General features: G+C 32.7%; 1 protein-coding gene across 3 annotated transcripts in view; it reads left to right on the forward strand.

The window, feature by feature from the left end:
• LOC149797036 (E3 ubiquitin-protein ligase MYCBP2-like) overlaps positions 1 to 19,936 on the forward strand; it is a 340,499-nt gene that overhangs the window by 227,800 nt on the left and 92,763 nt on the right. For all 3 annotated transcript variants that reach the window (XM_089961694.1, XM_089961696.1, XM_089961697.1), the window contains 2 exons: positions 11,776 to 11,880; positions 16,304 to 16,646. In XM_089961694.1, coding sequence (XP_089817820.1) covers positions 11,776 to 11,880; positions 16,304 to 16,646 — 448 coding nt within the window. The remainder of the gene's footprint in view (positions 1 to 11,775; positions 11,881 to 16,303; positions 16,647 to 19,936) is intronic.

Genomic DNA, 19,936 nt, shown 5'->3' on the forward strand with positions numbered 1-19,936 from the left:
GAAGAGTTTGCATATGAAATCAAATATAATACAATCATTGCATGGCTTCTGAAATTTAACCATATCACCAGGTTCTTGAAGTGTTATGCCAAAATAAACATTATCGGAAATGTTATTTATTACTTTTCCATGAGTAAAGCCAGTAAGTCGTCTTTGTGATTGTCTTCAATTAATTCTATAAACAATCATTGCTCAAACAATAGCCAACATGTTTTTCTGCATACACAACCAAGCAGCAGACAATACTGTGGTTTATAAAAGATTCTCACAATTTAATAAACATCAAAAAATGAAAGCCACCAACATGTTTGCAAGGCTTGGTCGTGTTCTTAGACACAATCAGTTGACCAGTAAATAATGTCCACTTTATTAGCTGAATGTTGAAAGGGTATGAAATTGTACATGCTTTCAGCTTAAAAGTCTTTATAAATATATATTTCACATGTTTCTTTCGATATTAACAAAATCTAAAGTAAAAGTTATATGCACAATGAAAGCATGCTTTGTTTGTCAATTATTCTTGCTGTAGTCATTGAAATGAATAGATGTACAAGCGTTAATTATTGGGAAATTACAATGGATAAAGGTACACAGAAACGATAATGATTAAATTTTAGCAGTATGAAATTTGTACAGACACTGTTAAACAACCCTGGAACATAATGAACCGTACATGTGTTTTGTCTTTCATAACCTAATTTTGCTGTTAATTTTTCCCATTGAATTCAGACACATAATGATCTGTAAATAGTTTAAATATGTATGCAATTTTTGCAATGGAATTACATGTATTATGGATTAACTGCATGCCACAACAGTACGATGTCAGATGGTAAGTAAACGGAGTTAATACTCTGTTCATGCTATATATTAGATGTTGAATTCAGACACAATGATCTGTGACAAAATTATTGAATATTTTAAATATGTGTGCAATTTTACAATGGAATTGCAAGCATTATGGATGAACTGCATGCCACGACAGCATGATAGTAAATGGTGTTGATACTCTATTCATGATATACATTAGACATAAATACATGTATATGTGCCAATGCATTGTTCTCTGATAAAAGTACAATTATGTAAAACCTCGCATTAATGCAATTCTGCTATTAACGCGATCCAATTTTTTGGACCCCAATTATCGCATTATAGCAGGGTTCTACTGTATTTAGATGGTGAAAATATCATCCTCATTTTAGGGCCAATTTTAATGAAGCCAGCAAAGCTCTTTACTGATCATGTCCATGCATCTATCAGTTCAGGTGCCCATCTGGTATGAATTTAAGATAACGTTTTAAAACTTATTATTGATGAGACATCTATGATACTGATTTTCGGTTAGGAGTGTCATCGTTATGGATTCTGACTACCTGACCATCTTTGGTTTTCGCAGCATGAATTGCCAAGAATCATTGGATTTCTTCCAAGTTTGATATGCAGTTTTATTGGATTTTGATGTAATTGGGCATGCACATTTACTCGAATTTATGAGACCTTGTTTGAGTTCTAGTACCATTTTTTTATGGTATCATTTAAAGGATTTTTTTTGCCTGATTATACGCCCTCATGCTTTAGTACTGTTGAGACATTGAATGAGTTTGATTTTAAGCATTCTATGACATTTACATTAATTAGGGCCCCTGATTGTCTAGCCTTTGGTTTTCCTCAGATCAGCTGTTCTCCTGGATGTGCTATCCACAGATAGCTTTACCAAGAAGCATTGGATTTCAGCCATATTTGGTATTGATGAAGCCTTCAGTGAGATTCATTTTCTACATTCCATGTTATCATTTACAGAAGTTGTGTTCACAGATTGCCCTTTCTCCTTAGCTTAGGCTTCCATAGTATGACTTTACCAAGAATGTTTGGATTTTATGCAGATTTGGAGTGCAACTTAATAATATAAAAAAAGCCATATAATCTTAATTTCTAGATTTTTACATACAATGTAGAGAAGTTATGACCCCTGATTTCTTATCCTCCTGCACTTAAGCTTCTGCATGATAATTCTTTTTATGGATTGCTGGGTTTCAACTAAATTTTTGGCACATCATTATATTAATGAAATCTCATACAAGATACATTTTCGGATGTTTACTTTCAATGAGATTGATTATAAGGTTACAAGATGATTAATTATTGGATTTTTTAACCCTTGCAGTAATAGGCATTGTTGACTTTCAGGTAGATATCATGTGCACTGTATAATAATAATATTTTTTCAAGATATTGAAGTCTTGAACGAATTTGATTGCAAGCAGATTACATCATCATTATTTAGCATTATGGTTCATTATTGTTGGATGCATCGGCTTCTGTTTCCACAAAGTTCCTACATTTCAGGCATTTATGAGCAAATTGTAGCAAGCAGTGACCTTTGTAATGCACAGATCATGGATGACTATTTAAAAAAATCTTTAACTGTCTCCAGAATTGATTGTGGAGTGTGCAACTTAATATTCTTGTTTGACCTCAGCTACTAACAGCATGGAATTGATTGCCATTATGAAATTCCATTGATATTCCAGCTATCATGTTAAAGTGATGGTTTGTCTGCTTAAGAACATGTCATAGTAGCATCCTGAAGTTCATATAACATAAAGAATGATGTAGCAGACTAAATATGCTGAATTGGCTAAATCACCACCATATATTCTGCAGTATTTATGTAGAAAACAATTCTGATTTGCTATGATACAGTTGCTTCTTTTTATACAACTTAACCAATATTTTAAGGATTTTGTGTCCTTTCTTAATACATTTTGCTACAAATATTTTTATCATTGTTTCTCTTCAATGACACATGGTTATAGTGTGTAGGAGGGTTTACCTTCTATAAAGCTACTTTCAGTTTGTAAGTTTATATGTTTGGAACTTTACTTTGAATTTTTACCTTATAGCCAGGATTATGGTGACATGTTGTTAAAACCTGTAGATACGTTATATTTTTGGAACTTTTTATCAGCATTTGATGGTCAGAGTGTTTTCACTCACAGTGCACACACACACACACACACACAGAGTTTAATGGCGCATATAGTGCCAAATAAAAGTTAAATTCTAAATAAATGTAGATAAAGAATTGCAAAAAAAGCTTGTAGTAAGATAAATCATTCCAAATAAATATAAACATGTAGCACTAAAAAAAATAAGGTAAAGATATGGATTGACAGAAATCCAGTGACACCAATAAATTATATTAAGTTTTTGTGACACCAAAAGAAAGTAACCCATTAACATAGTTTCTCTTGTACTGAGGCATGGAAATTCTAGTTATGAGGCCACATTAAGTTATAAATTGTTGCTTATCTGTCTGAATGAATGTGACTGCATTTATGTAGTGAGTTTGAATAATATTACTAATGATCTAATTTTAACATGAGGTTTTAATTTTCTACAATAAGTCTGTGGCTGCCGGGACCTTGTACTACTAAACTCCGGTGAGTGCTTCAGCTTATTGATTTCTGTTCTGACATTGTTGTTCCTCCACTTTGCTACTGGCCACAGCTTACTCGTTGATGTTTGCAGTTTCTCTCAGTCTCTTTAATGTCCAGATTAATGTCAAACATTGCATGAAGTTTAGAAGTGTGGTTAACCTGTCTATATCATTCCTCAGTTTTATTCAATTTTGAGGGAAAATTTAAATCAGAGTTTTATGGTTTAATAAATCAAGAGTTCTGTGAAAGACCATATTGAACAAGAGTCCTTTTCTGTTCCCTAATTATCTTTATATATATATATATATATATATATATATATATATATATATATATATATATATATATATATATACATACATACATACATACATACATATATATATATAATGTCCTGGAGCTGTAAATATTAATAATTTAATAAATAAAAATTGGATTCAAACATCCTTCTTGGATTCTACAATGAATAAGCCTACTTAAATGTTTCAAGGTTCATTGTGCAGTATCCCCATAGATACTTATGGAAGAAACTCAGAAACACATTTGTTCTTAAAATGTTTTATTATATTCTTTTTAGAAATTAAGCAGATATATGTTCCTTAGTTATGAATTCAGAATTGTTGAACAACAAAATATGACTTTAAAGAATATCTTGCAGTCCCTTTCAAATCCCAGCTGGCACCTCTCCAAAACAAATTAAGCCACACATATGAGGAATAAAAAGAAAGTAAAAGAAACAAAACATGTTTTGTTTTCTTTGTATGTTTTGCTTATTTGGCCAGAGAACATGTTCATACCATCAAGATCTTAATTGAATTTAATTTTGAGCGATTTACAGTTATATGAATGAGTTATTTAATAATTATTCTTGCATCAGATTGTCTTAGCTTGTGAACATCATGAAGACCATATTTCTAATAAGATTTTGATCAGATTTGCTATGTAAGTATTTATCATCATATTCTCATGATAAGTACATTTATGAGCAATATCCATATTAATGAAGTGCTCTTGCTTCTGATTGGCTGAGCTTGTGAACCCTCTGGAGGCCATATTTTTGGTACCCATGTATTGTTTAGGTCTTTGAAAGGATTCATTTATGATTGACCTTCACACCTCTCAATGAGGTGATTTTGTGTCCGCTCAGCTGAGCTTGTGAGCATACTAGAGGCTGTATTTTTATTACATTCAGTATGTAAGCTTATATCATCAAGGTCTCAGAAAACATTTGATTATAAGCAACGTCCACGTGTATTTATGAGGTGAATTTGCTTTTGAATAGCCGAGCTTGTTTACACTATAGATGCCATATTTCTGACAAATTTTGATCATATTTGTGTGTAAGCTTATATCATTAATACCAAGAATGAGTCTGGTTTTAAGCAACATGCATGCATATTAATGAGGTGATCTTATATCTGATTGGCTAAGGTTGTTTGCACTCTAGATGTCATATTTCTGGTCAGATTTTAATCATATTTGTTATGTAAGCTGGTTATACAGCAAATTCAAACAAAGACTCAGATATTTGCATATTAGCTGACAAATCTTGTGTACAAATGCTTTCAATAAATAATCATGGGCTTAGACTTTGTCATGTAGCATTTAGAACTTCCCACTCTGAAAGCCTTTATGTTGAGGTAAATGAACCATCACTTTATCTCACATGAACAAAACTTATTTTTCAATATGCTTCCAAACTATCAAAAAAACAAAAATCAGTGTTGGAAATACCGCAAAACTCTATATTTGAATATCACTGCCTTGGTAATCATACACCCACCCCCATAATGCTTGATATTTGCTAGTTTCCAATAGGTCTTCATTTTTCTGAGTAATTTCAAAGAATTATAGTATCCTATCTTGGCAATACATCCTGTACTCCAAAGGTTCAAAAGATGGCAATGCCATTGCAACACCCCAAGGCACTCTCTTGTGCTGGTTGTCAGATAAAACCTTTATTTTTTCTACTTAACCCTTTACCTCATAGGGCATAGTTACAAAGTGCAGTGCAGATAAAACCTTTATTTTTAACTTAAGAAATTACAACCATACTCAAATCTTTGTAAGTGCACTGAAGAAGGCTCATAAGATATAAATTTCATCATCGTATAAAATTCCCTTTCACACTCAAAGCTTTGTTTAGCATTAAATTGGACAGCCCATTAACATCCCAGTTCTTTAAGAAATGTGACTGGTTCATAATATCTGGAAAACTATTGGCTGACTAGACAGTTTTATTAAGGATAATGAAAGGGCAGATAAAGTAACCAAGTGGTATGATGCCAATCACATAAAGGACACATGCAAATTACTTATTCATACATACCCTTGAAGGATGAGCATACTCTGCCAATGTCCACTGTCTTATAGAGTATATTAACTTACGCCCTTTGAAGCAAAAGTATTTTGACATGAAGTCAAATAAGGAACTTTATGATGTTGTGCCACTAGAGAAAATCTTGCACCCTTTTATGGATATATATATATATACATATATATATATATATATATATATATATATATATATATATATATATATATATATATATATATATATATATATATATATACACTTTTTTGTAATCATATCTCTTTTATATAAAATATACATCCTTACCTAATATTTTTTTATGTTGTAGTACCTCATGTTTAAATATTTTGGACAGGTTTTTCTTCTCATAGTTTTTTTGTACATTTCATAATTTTTACATTTTAGAACTTTCCTTGTTGTTTGTATGTCAAGAAAATTATCAGATGTATATGGTGCAGGAAAGAAGATAGATGACACTAATACACAGTGTAACAACTATATGCTCCAAGCTGATCTCTCTTTATAGTTTCAATACGTGTGTGAATTTGTGTTCACAATCTGGTAATGTCAACTACACAGGTGACTGATGTTGGGTCACATGTTGAAGTATAATACTGCCGTTTCTTTACACATTATGGCTCTCTGACTTCAGATTGATTTGGCGCAACAGCAAGAAAATGTCAGTGTCATTCAGCAAAAGTGTTCAGATATTTTACTTTTTAAACACCAGTGTACCTTGTTCCATAATGACATTTTGACACAGGCTTGTCCATAATACATTTAATAAATCTGTCAACATTTTCTTCATGGGGCAGGTATGTACTCATGTATAATTTTGATTTTGAAGTGGCTAATTTGAGAATATATTCTGTAAATTTTTCCACTCCTTTTTCACCAAATGTTGTTTGTGTGATATAGAAATCAAAAAACAAAATGACTGTTAAGATTGTTGAGTGACACAGTAACACAGTAGTCTTGAAAATGTATTCTTAGGTGAAAAATGGGGGCAGAAAATGACTATACTTGATATGGTCCTTTACAGATTATGTTGCCCATCTTTAGCTACAGTAGAGCCTCTGTTATCTAAAACGTGAAGATCAAAATTTCTGTCTCGTGTGAGTCAGTATATTTCTCTTATTCCTCTACATTTGTGATATACCATATTTATCTGTTGATAAGCCCATACTTGCTGTTAAGCCCACTCAGTTTCTTTTTAAATCAAATTTTGGCAACTATTTGCCATGGATACTTAATATCTAATGATAAGCCGTGCTTGAGGTCATAATTTGTGAGAACAGGAACTTGGCAAAACTCTATTTCTGACCAAATATTGTAATATCCCAATACACATGATTAATTCTGTTAGACTTTGAAACATGTCTGGCATGTGCACATAGAAACTTGATTATACAGACTACATGTTGCCAGATATCCAAACCATTTTCATATTCAGGCTACCAATTGCCTGATATGCAAATCATTCTCATATCCAGACTACCATTGCTGGATATCCAAATCATTCTCATATCCAGACTACCATTGCTGGATATCCAAATCATTCACATATCCAGACTACCATCGCTGGATATCCAAATTATTTTCATATCCAGACTACCATTGCAGGATATCCAAATCATTCACATATCCAGACTACCATTGCTGGATATCCAAATCATTCTCATATCCAGACTACCATTGCTGGATATCCAAATCATTCTCATATCCAGACTACCATTGCTGGAGATCCAAATCATTCTCATATCCATACTACCATTGCTGGATATCCAAATCATTCTCATATTCAGACTATCATTGCTGTATATCCAAATCATTCACATATCCAGACTTCCAGTTGCTGGATATCCAAATCATTCTCATATCCAGACTACCAGTTGCTGGATATCCAAATCATTCTCATATCCAGACTACCATTACTGGATATCCAGATCATTCACATATCCAGACTACCATTGCTGGATATCCAAATCATTCTCATATCCAGACTACCAGTTGCTGGATATCCATATCATTCTCATATCCAGACTACCATTGCTGGATATCCTAATCACTCACATATCCAGACTACCATTGCTGGATATCTAAATCATTCACATATCCAGACTACTGTTTACAGGATGTTCATACTATTCTCATATCTACACTAACAATTACTGGATGTCTTATCCATCCTTGTGTCCAAATTACCAATAACCAGATGTCCAAACCATCAAGGCCAGACTGCCAATTACTGATGTCCAAACCATTCTTACATCCAGACTACTGGATGTTCAAACCAATTTTGTATCCCCAAGATCTGATAATAGAGGTTCCAACATATATTAATGCATACAACAGAAAAACTTATTTTATTGTGGTTAAGAGTGCTTTATTATTTCTTTACTTGGTTAATGTAATATTGTAGTTGTAGAGTGAAAGGGCACATGCTTCAGGATGTACAACCCTGCTCATGTATTTTCTCATATTTTGTGGCAACATTTTTTAAAATATTTTTATTTATTTATTATAATGTACTTTAAATAGTTGAAAATTTATTGTGATTGAAGCCATTTTGTACACTTTCTATATTTTTTAGCTTTATTCTTAAATAAGATTCAAAATTAACTGGGATTTATAAAAGTTTGATTTGCTGCATTGAAAAATGTCTATGCTGTGATATGGAAATACATGTTGAACCATTGTATTGAATGCCTGATCAAGCATGTAAGATTAAATGGGTATGTAATAAAAAGTTAAACTTCATCTTGGCTACATGCATGGATATTGCTAGGTTAATAATAAGTCACCAAACCAGAGTTAGATGAGATAACATTTTCAGTTTGATCAGCAGATCTTTTAAATTATATTTAGTTTTTAAATCTTGCAAAAATTTGTCAAAACTTAGGACCATTCTAGATCAAGGCTAAGAAATGATTGAAACTACTGCAACAGTGGTTCAAACATTTGTGGGTTTTTTTTTATATACAAAACTGAAGACTAGACCTGTTGACATATTGAGGCAATATAAACACTAGATAAAGAGAATTTTAAGAAAGTCCAACAGATGATGTTATTCAAAAATTTTATGTTGAATTTCTGTAGGCAGAGGAGGTTTAAGATCGTTTATTTCAGTATAGTATACCTAGAATTGGTGTACCTTGATGACCTTGGAATCTGTGTCAGTATCAAGTAGTTGTTGCAAATAATGCTTGCAATTTGTTCAGCATAATTTATTTAGATGTTATTTATTTGTCAGCTTCATGCCAAAAGTATTTATTGTTGATCCAGTTAGCTCAGTTCTTGTACATTTTATTTTCTTTTCCACCTTGCTCGCATTACTCAGGATGTAGACATATTGAGATAGAAAGCACCAGCAGCAATGCCAACTCATTGTGCATTGGCAAGGGGCATAACATGGCTTTCACCTTTAGTCATACTGACAGACATGGTAATAGTTTACGGTCCATCAGCCCCAAACAACTGGCTTACCTTCAGGGTAACGTATACAGTATATGTTGTTAAATGTTATTGTGACTCATACAACAATCCTAGATTTGGTGCACCTCTGCTTTACCAGGTGCTAAATTATTGCCAGTCTCACTTAATATGTAAAGTGGGCTCAAACATCACCCTCTTTCAACCCTCTTGTGATTTTAAAAGTATTTAGTCAGAATTAATTCCAATTTTGCCCAATATGCAATCATAATTGAGTTTTGGGGTGCATCTGGTAAAAGAGAGACCGTTTGGGAGTTTCTTGATTTTTGTATACCTATCCTGCATTTCAGCTAACCTGGCAGAAAGCTAGGTGTTATTGCCCTTTGTTTAACACCAAAATTCCTTTAGTATCCTGCCAATTTTGTTTTCTTAAATTTTAAACTTTGCCATTACTTCTAAGAGGTTACTCGAATAATGGTACATGCTTGTTGTGTGTTGTGCCTTATAGTGTCTGCATGCAGCATGTTGGACTATTTGTTTAAAAAAATCATTAATTCTGGAATACAAGGAGATATGGCTATCACTATATTTATTTTTAAAATCCATATAAAGTCCAGTAGAAGTCACTTGTTTTAGTTATAGGATTCAGTACTCGTTCCTTGTCATTCAAAAGCATAATTCTTTATGCTTAATATATACCATCTTTTCCATCCATCCACTCATCCCATCAGATGTGTTTTATCATAAAACAGTTACATTGATCCATCTAAACTAATTATGATGCACAGTGTTTTATTTGAGGACATTACTATCTTTTAACTATTTGATTTCAGTGTGATTAGATATGTTGTGATTCTCACATGTTCACCAAACTTTCCATGTGGGTTGCCCTTGAGAATACAAAAGGACCTTACCTATTTCAGGGTTGAAAGGTCAATGGTAAAGATCACTGTCCAACAAAACAAAATAATTTCCATACAATAACTTGACTCATACTTTACATAGTTTTACCAAGAAAGTCTAGGTGAATTACCTTAGTGAGTACAAACTAGCCTTTAAGTTTCTCATGTTTGACAGTGTAGATAAATGTGACTTGCAAAAGCAAAATGGTTTCTGCATGGTATCTAGAGTTCCACTGAACACAAAAGCACATAGATGTGCAAGATAACTGGAGTTTTGTAGATACACCTTCACCAGCATCAATTTTATGTTGCCCTTAATGATACAAAAAATCTGGACAATTTTGGATTCAAAAGACCAAGATAAAGGTTGCTACAAAACAAGCATGAAAAACCCAGGGATATTTTATTACTATAGTCATTACTCTCTCTGTGCTCTGGGATAGATGATACAGTACTGGTAAAATAATAAAGCATTTATCAAATTCGTTTAAAAATTTATTTTCCAGGTTATTCTGTTGTTTTTTAACATCAATAGATAACATTAGCAAAAACTATTGATTGCATGTAGGAGCTTGGTAAATTCTTTCTGTAGTGTATTAGCTTTGACATAAGGATGATGATTTTTTTATAACATTGTGCCATTCTTGTGTGTGTGTGTGATTTGGATTTTTAACGTAGCTTTAAAAAACTTTCAGTCATATCGTTATGATGTCTGCAGTGTGGCAGTTTATAGTGATGTCTAGTACTGGGGCATCATGCTGCAGACATGTAGCATTATGTCCCACCCAGTCACATTATCCTGACACTAGGCAGAGCAGTCCTAATGCTAACCATTTAATTCTGAGTGTCATGTGAGGCAGCTGTTAGTACCATTTTTGTAAGTCTTTGATATAACTCGGCCAGGGATCAAACCCACGAATTCCCACATTCAAGGCAGATGCTCTAACCACTAGGCCACCAGAGCGGTTGTGCCATTCTTGATTTCAGATGAATGAATATGTATATTATCATAAAAGTAGAGGAAATGCTTGTAAACAGATAAAATGTAAATACAAAAGTTTATGGTTTTTTTTACATATATTTGTCAAGTCATTGTGTCAAGTTCTGGTACATTTACTAATGAGAGCTGGTGCATGTACTAATACAAGCACTGGTTATGGGTTTAGAACATGAAGAAAGTTGAGCTTGTGTTAAGAACATTGTGTTTTTAGAATAATACTGGGCAATATTACATCTCATTACAAAGCTGTGGCTCTTGGGATATTGCTTAATGTATTACTTCATGGGATATTGCTTGATGTATTACATCATGGGATATTGCTTGATGTATTACATCATGGGATATTGCTTGATGTATTACGTCATGGGATATTGCTTGATATATTACTTCATGGAATATTGCTTGATGTATTACATCATGGGATATTGTTTCATGGGATATTGCTTGATGTATTACTTCATGGGATATTGCTTGATGTATTACATCATGGGATATTGCTTGATGTATTACGTCATGGAATATTGCTTGATATATTACTTCATGGAATATTGCTTGATGTATTACATCATGGGATATTGCTTGATGTATTATGTCATGGGATATTGCTTGATATATTACTTCATGGAATATTGCTTGATGTATTACTTCATGGCAACATTTAGCTGAACTTCTTGTAATTTATAGGTGAAAGTCGAGCCAATGGTAATGGACCCACTCCAGTGCCCTCCCCACCTGGGTCACCAAGGAGACTCTCCCGCAGCTCCAGTCCTCAGCTTCTGGATCGTCAAGGTAACAATGCAAATGTATCTTATTCAAAAGTATATGTACTAGACATGGAGGAAAATTTTAATTAGCTCTGCTGGCTGTAAGCTTATGGTAAGGCTTGAATCTGTTATGTGTCATGCATTGTCCGTAAGGCTGGAATCTATCATGTGTCATGTATTGTCCATAAGGCTTGAATCTATCATGTGTCATGCATCGTTCATAAGGCTTGAATCTATCATGTGTCATGTATTGTCCATAAGGCTAGAATCTATCATTTGTCATGCATTGTCCATAAGGCTGGAATCTATCATGTGTCATGCATTGTCTTTAAGGCTGGAATCTACCATGTGTCATGCATTGTCCATCAGTTAGCCATTGCTCATTACTATTCTGATATCTATATTTCTGATCTGATTTCAGTCACACTTGGAATAGGGGCACATCATCCAAATCTAAAATTATTTCCGTAACGTGTGAGATCATGCATGTTAATAAGGTGATTTTGCATCTGTTAGGCTGACCTTGGTACCACACTGGAGGCCATATTTTTGCTCCAATTTTGAACAAACGTGACACATATGCTTATGTAATTTCTGACAAAATCAATAATTAGCAAGATAGACTGAAACTAGTGAGGTGATTTTGCATATAGGTAGTTTGCACTTCTGATCTGATTGTAATAAAACTTAGCATATATGCTTATATCATACAATTTTGAAAAGTTTGATAATGAGAGAGATTCAAACATACCACTGAAACGATCTTGCATCTTATTGGCTAAATTTGTTACCATTCTGGAAGCCATATTTCTGATTTAGTTTAGATCAGACTTGAAATATGGGCTTATATTGTCAGAAGTTTGGATGGGTTCAGTAATGAGCAAGATGCATACACATTAAAGAGGTGATATTGCATCTAATTAATTGGCTGACATTATTTCTCACATTTTAATCAAACTTGGAATATGTGCATATATAATTAAGGTCTCATACATACATAACACGCACACACATACACACACACACACACACATAACTGAACCTTTCTTGTACATTATTTTCATTAGATAATTAAACTTGGATGTTCTCAGTATTGTAATGAGAACAAAATATCAACAAGTGGTAAAACTGACAAATTTGAAAAGTATTTTTCCAAGTTATATCCCATTCCTTCTCTCTCCCCCACCCACATAACATAATAAGTAGAAATTTTAAATTAACTATACATTTGAACAGTTTCTATCAGCTATTTGTCAGTGTTTCTGTGTTTAACAAAACAACAACATAAAACACATTTAACTGTTGAATGAAAACGTTTCTTGTTGTCACAAACCAAACACTGCAAAAGCTATAAGATATTTATTTGTGGAAAAAAAATTTTGGAATTGTAATATGGCTTAAGAAATGCATTTAGTTTGAATTGTGATATTTTCATGTAAAACTTGTTTCTGGCAGTATATAAAGCAAACTTGACAAATATTTACTTTCAACATTAATCTTTTGTCGCATGGTGATGACATGTTCCACAAAAGCTATAATATACTTCAGGTTTTATATTTTTTAAAACTACATAAAGAGATAGAGAGCATTTGATTGATATACCTTATAGCTTTCTCGCCAACTTGGAAAATGACATTAATCATTAGAGAGTATGTATTTTTAAATGTGCTGCAAAATTATCCTCATTTCAGAATTCATTTACTGACAAAATTAAGAAACTAAATTTTGATATTGATTTTTATGCAGAGTAAGTAAATAGGTAAATTGCTGCTTAGCATTGTTTTTTGTATTTAAAAAAGTATTTATCTACTTAATTGGGTCATTAACCTGCCATTATTGTTTTCTTCTTATTTTCTTGTTATTTCTTGTTTGATTATACAGTCCAGTTGGTACTTATTAACAAAAATGATCCAGAATTTTCAGAAATTTAACAGATTGACAGTTGAATAAGCCAGCATTGCTTCATTAGCCAAAGTGAACTTATAGACAATATATGTGATGATTATAGAATTAATACGAAACATTCACAGTAAGTAGGAAATAGTTGAGATTTACAACCTCTGGAACCCAAAACCTCTTCTATCTCCAATTCAGAGCAGATAAAGATGTTCTACCAGGGATAAAGATATGAAGGCATATATCAATTGCAACTGACATACAAGAACCTCAGATTGTTGTTTAGTAAATACTGTTGTATAGTAAATACTGTTGTATAGTAAATACTTTTGTATAGTTAATACTGTTGTATAGTAAATACTGTTGTATTGTAAATACTGTTGTATAGTTAATACTGTTGTATAGTTAATACTGTTGTATAGTAAATACTGTTGCATAGTTAATACTGTTGTATAGTAAATACTGTTGTATAGTTAATACTGTTGTATAGTAAATACTGTTGTATAGTTAATACTGTTGTATAGTAAATACTGTTGTATAGTTAATACTGTTGTATAGTAAATACTGTTGTATTGTAAATACTGTTGTATAGTAAATACTGTTGTATAGTTAATACTGTTGTATAGTAAATACTGTTGTATAGTTAATACTGTTGTATAGTAAATACTGTTGTATAGTTAACACTGTTGTATAGTTAATACTGTTGTATAGTTAACACTGTTGTATAGTAAATACTGTTGTATAGTTAACACTGTTGTATAGTTAACACTGTTGTATAGTAAATACTGTTGTATAGTTAATACTGTTGTATAGTTAATACTGTTGTATAGTGAATACTGTTGTATAGTAAATACTGTTGTATAGTTAATACTGTTGTATAGTAAATACTGTTGTATAGTAAATACTTTTGTATAGTTAATACTGTTGTATAGTAAATACTGTTGTATTGTAAATACTGTTGTATAGTTAATACTGTTGTATAGTAAATACTGTTGTATAGTTAATACTGTTGTATAGTAAATACTGTTGTATAGTTAATACTGTTGTATAGTAAATACTGTTGTATAGTAAATACTGTTGTATAGTTAATACTGTTGTATAGTAAATACTGTTGTATAGTAAATACTGTTGTATTGTAAATACTGTTGTATAGTAAATACTGTTGTATAGTAAATACTGTTGTATAGTTAATACTGTTGTATAGTTAATACTGTTGTATAGTAAATACTGTTGTATTGTAAATACTGTTGTATAGTAAATACTGTTGTATAGTTAATACTGTTGTATAGTTAATACTGTTGTATTGTAAAATCATATCTGCTACAGATACTCATTTTCCAACTTAGTTTGCATAATAAGGCATTTCTCTTCAGTTTCAAACACAATGATATTCTGTGACACATGGACATAGGCCTAGGGCACACATTTTATGGGCAGCTAAACTCGGGCGTCATTTTCTTTTCTTTTTTGTTTTAAAAAGCCAAAAGAAGTTAATGCATATATGTAGCAAACACAACATAGATAAGAAGCAGATGAAAATAAGATTACTGATTTACAAACCTTCTGTTCCTTCCACCTCTGACTTTGTTATGGATAGATTACTGATTTACGAACCTTCTCTTCCTTCCACCTCTGACTTTGTTATGGAAAAACTTTATTTTCTACTTTATTTTGTTCATGTGACTCTAAGGTTAGTTTTAGTTCCCAAAGATTTACACCATTTAGGCAATTATGGACATAATTTCAATAATTTCCTACTGTTAACTTAATTGTTACATTCTGTCTAAATTACACATTAGTCCCATGGTCAAGTATATTTAGTGTGGTTGTACACAGAGGCTGGACTGAATGTAGTATTTTGGATAGTGCATTGTGTGGGAACATGTTATGCAAACAGTTTCAAAGTGAGTTGCAGTATGACAAGAAAGTTATCACAGCATTTCTCACATTATTTCTAATAACTGTATAAAATAGTTGATGCAAAATCACATTACATACTGCTCAACTTCTTTCTTTTCATGCTAATACTTACATGTGATTTCTTTTTGTTTGTTTAAAAGCAGAATCTCTCAATTGAACAATCAATTTTTATTAAATTCACTCTCATTAAACTTGTTATATTTTTGTGTAGCACCTTAATATTCGCACAGAATGTTTTACTCAGAAATTTATAATCTATAACAATACACAAATGTGAATGCATATTTGTGAAATTAATCAGCATTTGTGCAAGTTCTGCACTTTCTGTTGTAGCTCAGCTGAAGGTAACTTCCACATGATTTAGCGGTTACTTCTATTACATATTTATATTGTCGTGACCATCTAATTGGGGTAAAAGTAACTTCATCCACCCACTACAAGCCGTGACACTGACACCATGAATAGATTAGTTTCAGCCTTGGAATTGTGTTTTTTTCCATTATCCTCAACACTTGTACTTTATTTGTCACTGAGTAATTATTTTTTTAGAAAGATTTTAGACTTTCTTGGTCCAAGGTAATTAGTCAAAGAAAATGAGACTTGTGATTAATATTTTCCTATCCCTTATGCAGGTGCAGGTTCTCCACGATCCACATCACCAAGAAGTGGATCACCTCTTGTTGAGCCTACCAAGCAAAGTAGTAGTCCACGACAGTCCTTTTCAGCCACCAAGACAGTCTCAGCTTCATCCCTGTCTGAGTCATCTTCAACAGCATCATTAAGGGAGACCTACATGACCCCGCCTGACAGCCCACTTGCTGTCAGAAAAGGACAGCTAATGAAGGAAGCATCCTTTGACAGGGCCTCTTCATCACCTCCTGGGTCTCCAGCCTTCCGCCGAGCCATAGAGTCTAAGAAAGAAGGGGATGGGTCTTGGACAGTCAGTCCTGTATATTCATCACCAACTAGAACCAGGTAACATACACAACCATACACATGTATACTCTGCATTGGCAAATTTATTATGCCCTATTACATTTTTAGCTTACCTGCATTAAGTCCAGGAGAAATTTGCTTTACCCCAGTGTCATGGTTGTCTGGAGTAATTGGCATTATAAAATATACACCATTTATGTTTTAAGTTAATATTTTATATGGTGTATCCTCAAGAATCATGACAGTTTATGCATACTGCCAGTGGACATCACCTTTTCGAGTCATAGGTCACTGTGATCTACTTTTCTCAAATCAGCAATCATGTTCCTGTTTTGCTCACCAGGCCGATGTGCGCTATCCATCGGTCCACAGTTGCTTGTTACAACTCTGAAGTTCATATTTCTGATCTGATTTTGGTCAGATTTGGATTATGGGTTTATACTATAAATATTGCAGATGAGTTGGCTAATGAGTAAGGTCCATGTATATTAATGAGTGATCTTTTTCAACACTTTTAAAAAAGAAAACTTTGTTATCACTCCAAATGTCATATTTATGACCTGCTTTCATTCAAACATGGGATATGTGCTTATGTTATTAAGATCTCAGACAAGTTCATTAAATGAGTGAGATAGACTCAGACTTTCGAAATGAACTTGTTACCACTATATGGGCCAAATTTCTGATCCATTTTCAACCAAACTCGGAATGTATACTTAAATTAAGTGAGATGTGTTCATATTAGTGTGGTAATCTTGCATCTGTTTTGCAGAGCTTATTGCCCTTCTGGAATCCATGTGTTTGGTAAAATTTGAAATTTGGACTTGTCAAGATTTTGTATGGGTTCAGTAATTTTCAAAATTTATGTATATAATTGATGTAATCTTGTATTTGATTGTCTGCTTTGTTATCACTCTGTAAAGCATACTTTTGATTTGATTTTGACAAAACATGGAATATATGATTATGTCATCAAGGTCTTGAACAGTGATGAACAAGAAGATTCATTTTATATAAAGGAGGTCATCTTGTATCTGATTGACTGAACTTGTTACCACAGTGGAAGCTATAATTCTGTTACAGCATTGGTTTTATCATCATAATGTATAATGTATCATTAACAAGATATGCACAGACCAATAAGGTGATCTTGAACATGATTGGCTAAGCTTCAGAGATTGTATTCATGATCAAGTGTAATCTTGCACATGATTGGCTAAGCTTCAGACCACTTGAGAGATTGTATCTGTGAACCAAATTTGATCAGAATTAATAAGTAGGTTAATATTGTCAGGATGTTGGAAGATTTTAATTATGACTGAGACCTGTGCATATGAGGACATATTGTATCTGATATGGAGATTTTTTTTACTATTCTGGAGACTAAATCTGTGGTAGGATTTTAATCACACATGGTAAAGAGACCATTAAAAGTTTGGTTGAGTATAATTATGAGTATAATTAGAGTATATTTAGAGTATAATTATGAGTGAAATTCATGCCTGTTATTTGATGTGAACATGCATCAGTTTGTTTTAGTCTGTCAAATTATCAACTTTATTTCTGATCTGATTTTGATCGAACTTGTTAAATAGTCTGATGTTAACAAGATGTTGGATGAGTTTGATTAGGAATGGGATCTACATGTATTATTAGGGTAATCTTGCATCTGATTGCAGAAACAGGGGCTTACATCATCAAGAACTTGTATAGATTCAGATGTAGACACATAATAAAGATGTAATCTTGCATTTGATTGACAGAGCTTCTATGGGCTGTTCCATTGAAATATATATGGTACCCACAGAAGGCACTGTTTTAAAAATATATGCTATGGTACTCAGATTACTCAGAGTTCATATGAAAATGATGTAGAAGTTCAAAATTGCATCCATGGGTGACTAACCAACATTAAAAGTGCCTTCCCTGTGTATCAAGTATATTTTACTGGAACGGCTCTTACCACATTGGAAAAATGTTTGTTATCCATTTTCAATAAAACTTGGAGTAAATAGATATAGCATCGTGATCTTGAACAATTTCACCAATGTCCAAAACCATTGCATATTAGAGAGGTGATCTTGCATCTGATCAACTGAGCATATTACCAATCTGGAAGTCATATGTCCAATCTGATTTTGGTTTATGTCATAAATAAATAATGTTTTAATTTGTATTGTGAGCAAGATCTGTGCATGTTAATAAGGTGGTCTTCTTGCTTATTATTGTCCGGGCTTCTTGAGAGACTGTTTTCATGACGCAAGATTAATCAGACTTGATAAATAGACTGTCATTGTCAAGATGTTGGATCTTTTATTATAATCCAGACCTTTTGGTGTATTTATGAGATAGTCTTACAGCTGATGGGGGGCGGGGTCACTCAAGAAAATGTAATTTTTATAGGATTTTTATCAAATTCGGTAAATAGACCAATGTCATCAAGAGCTTGGTTGAGTATGGTTATGAGTGAAATTAATTTATATTATTGGATGTGACCTGTCATCTGACTGGTTGAACTTGTCGGCAAATAAGCAGGTATAGTTTTGATGAGATTTTTATCAAGCTTGTTAATCAGTCTTATTATGAAGATAGTGGATGATTATGAACAGGATCTACCGGTATTAATAAGGTAATCTTGTGTCAAATTAGGTGAGCTTCTTACCAGTCTTGAGACTAAATTAAAATTGGAGTTTGTTCCACCTTAAACTTATGTTATTGCTCTCATAGATAGTCTCTATGATAATATTAATGAGGTACCTTGCATCGCATCTGGTTTGCTGAGTTTGTTACCTCTTTTGATCCTGATGCAATATTTCTTTTTATTATCATTTTTTTTCTCCATTAACTTTATTTTGTCAGAATCATGCAGCATTTTTCCAAATGGCTTCATATTGCATGACGTGTGTCTGAAAATAGTATTGTGTGTTAGGAAATTTTTATGTATTTGAACCATTCATGTATTAGATGCATTAGATTTGAATGAAATAAACAAGCTGTTTCATCAGTTGAAAGTAAATATGATGAAGTTAACGATGTGGATGATGAGTTCACTAAGTCACAAATGAAACTTTAAAACAAGCAAATGAATGAACATGATATTTGCAATGTCAGCAACAAACTTGGGAGATGCAGTAATTCAGAATACCATTTTGATCACTTAAATAGTTGTTTAGGAGAAATATTCATAACTTTTCACAAATGGAGTGGTTCAGTCGATGACCAGTGTTTCTAGGGTTTAAAAAATAGCATAGAAAAGCATATTGAGGGTAAGGGCTATCACATGTGTATCAGAGTCATACCATTTGACAAGTCAGTAAAGGCACTAAATT

Source organism: Sinohyriopsis cumingii, chromosome 6 (genome assembly GCF_028554795.1).
Source record: "Sinohyriopsis cumingii isolate HCF-2022 chromosome 6, ASM2855479v2, whole genome shotgun sequence".
In the NCBI taxonomy this organism is placed as follows: domain Eukaryota; kingdom Metazoa; phylum Mollusca; class Bivalvia; order Unionida; family Unionidae; genus Sinohyriopsis; species Sinohyriopsis cumingii.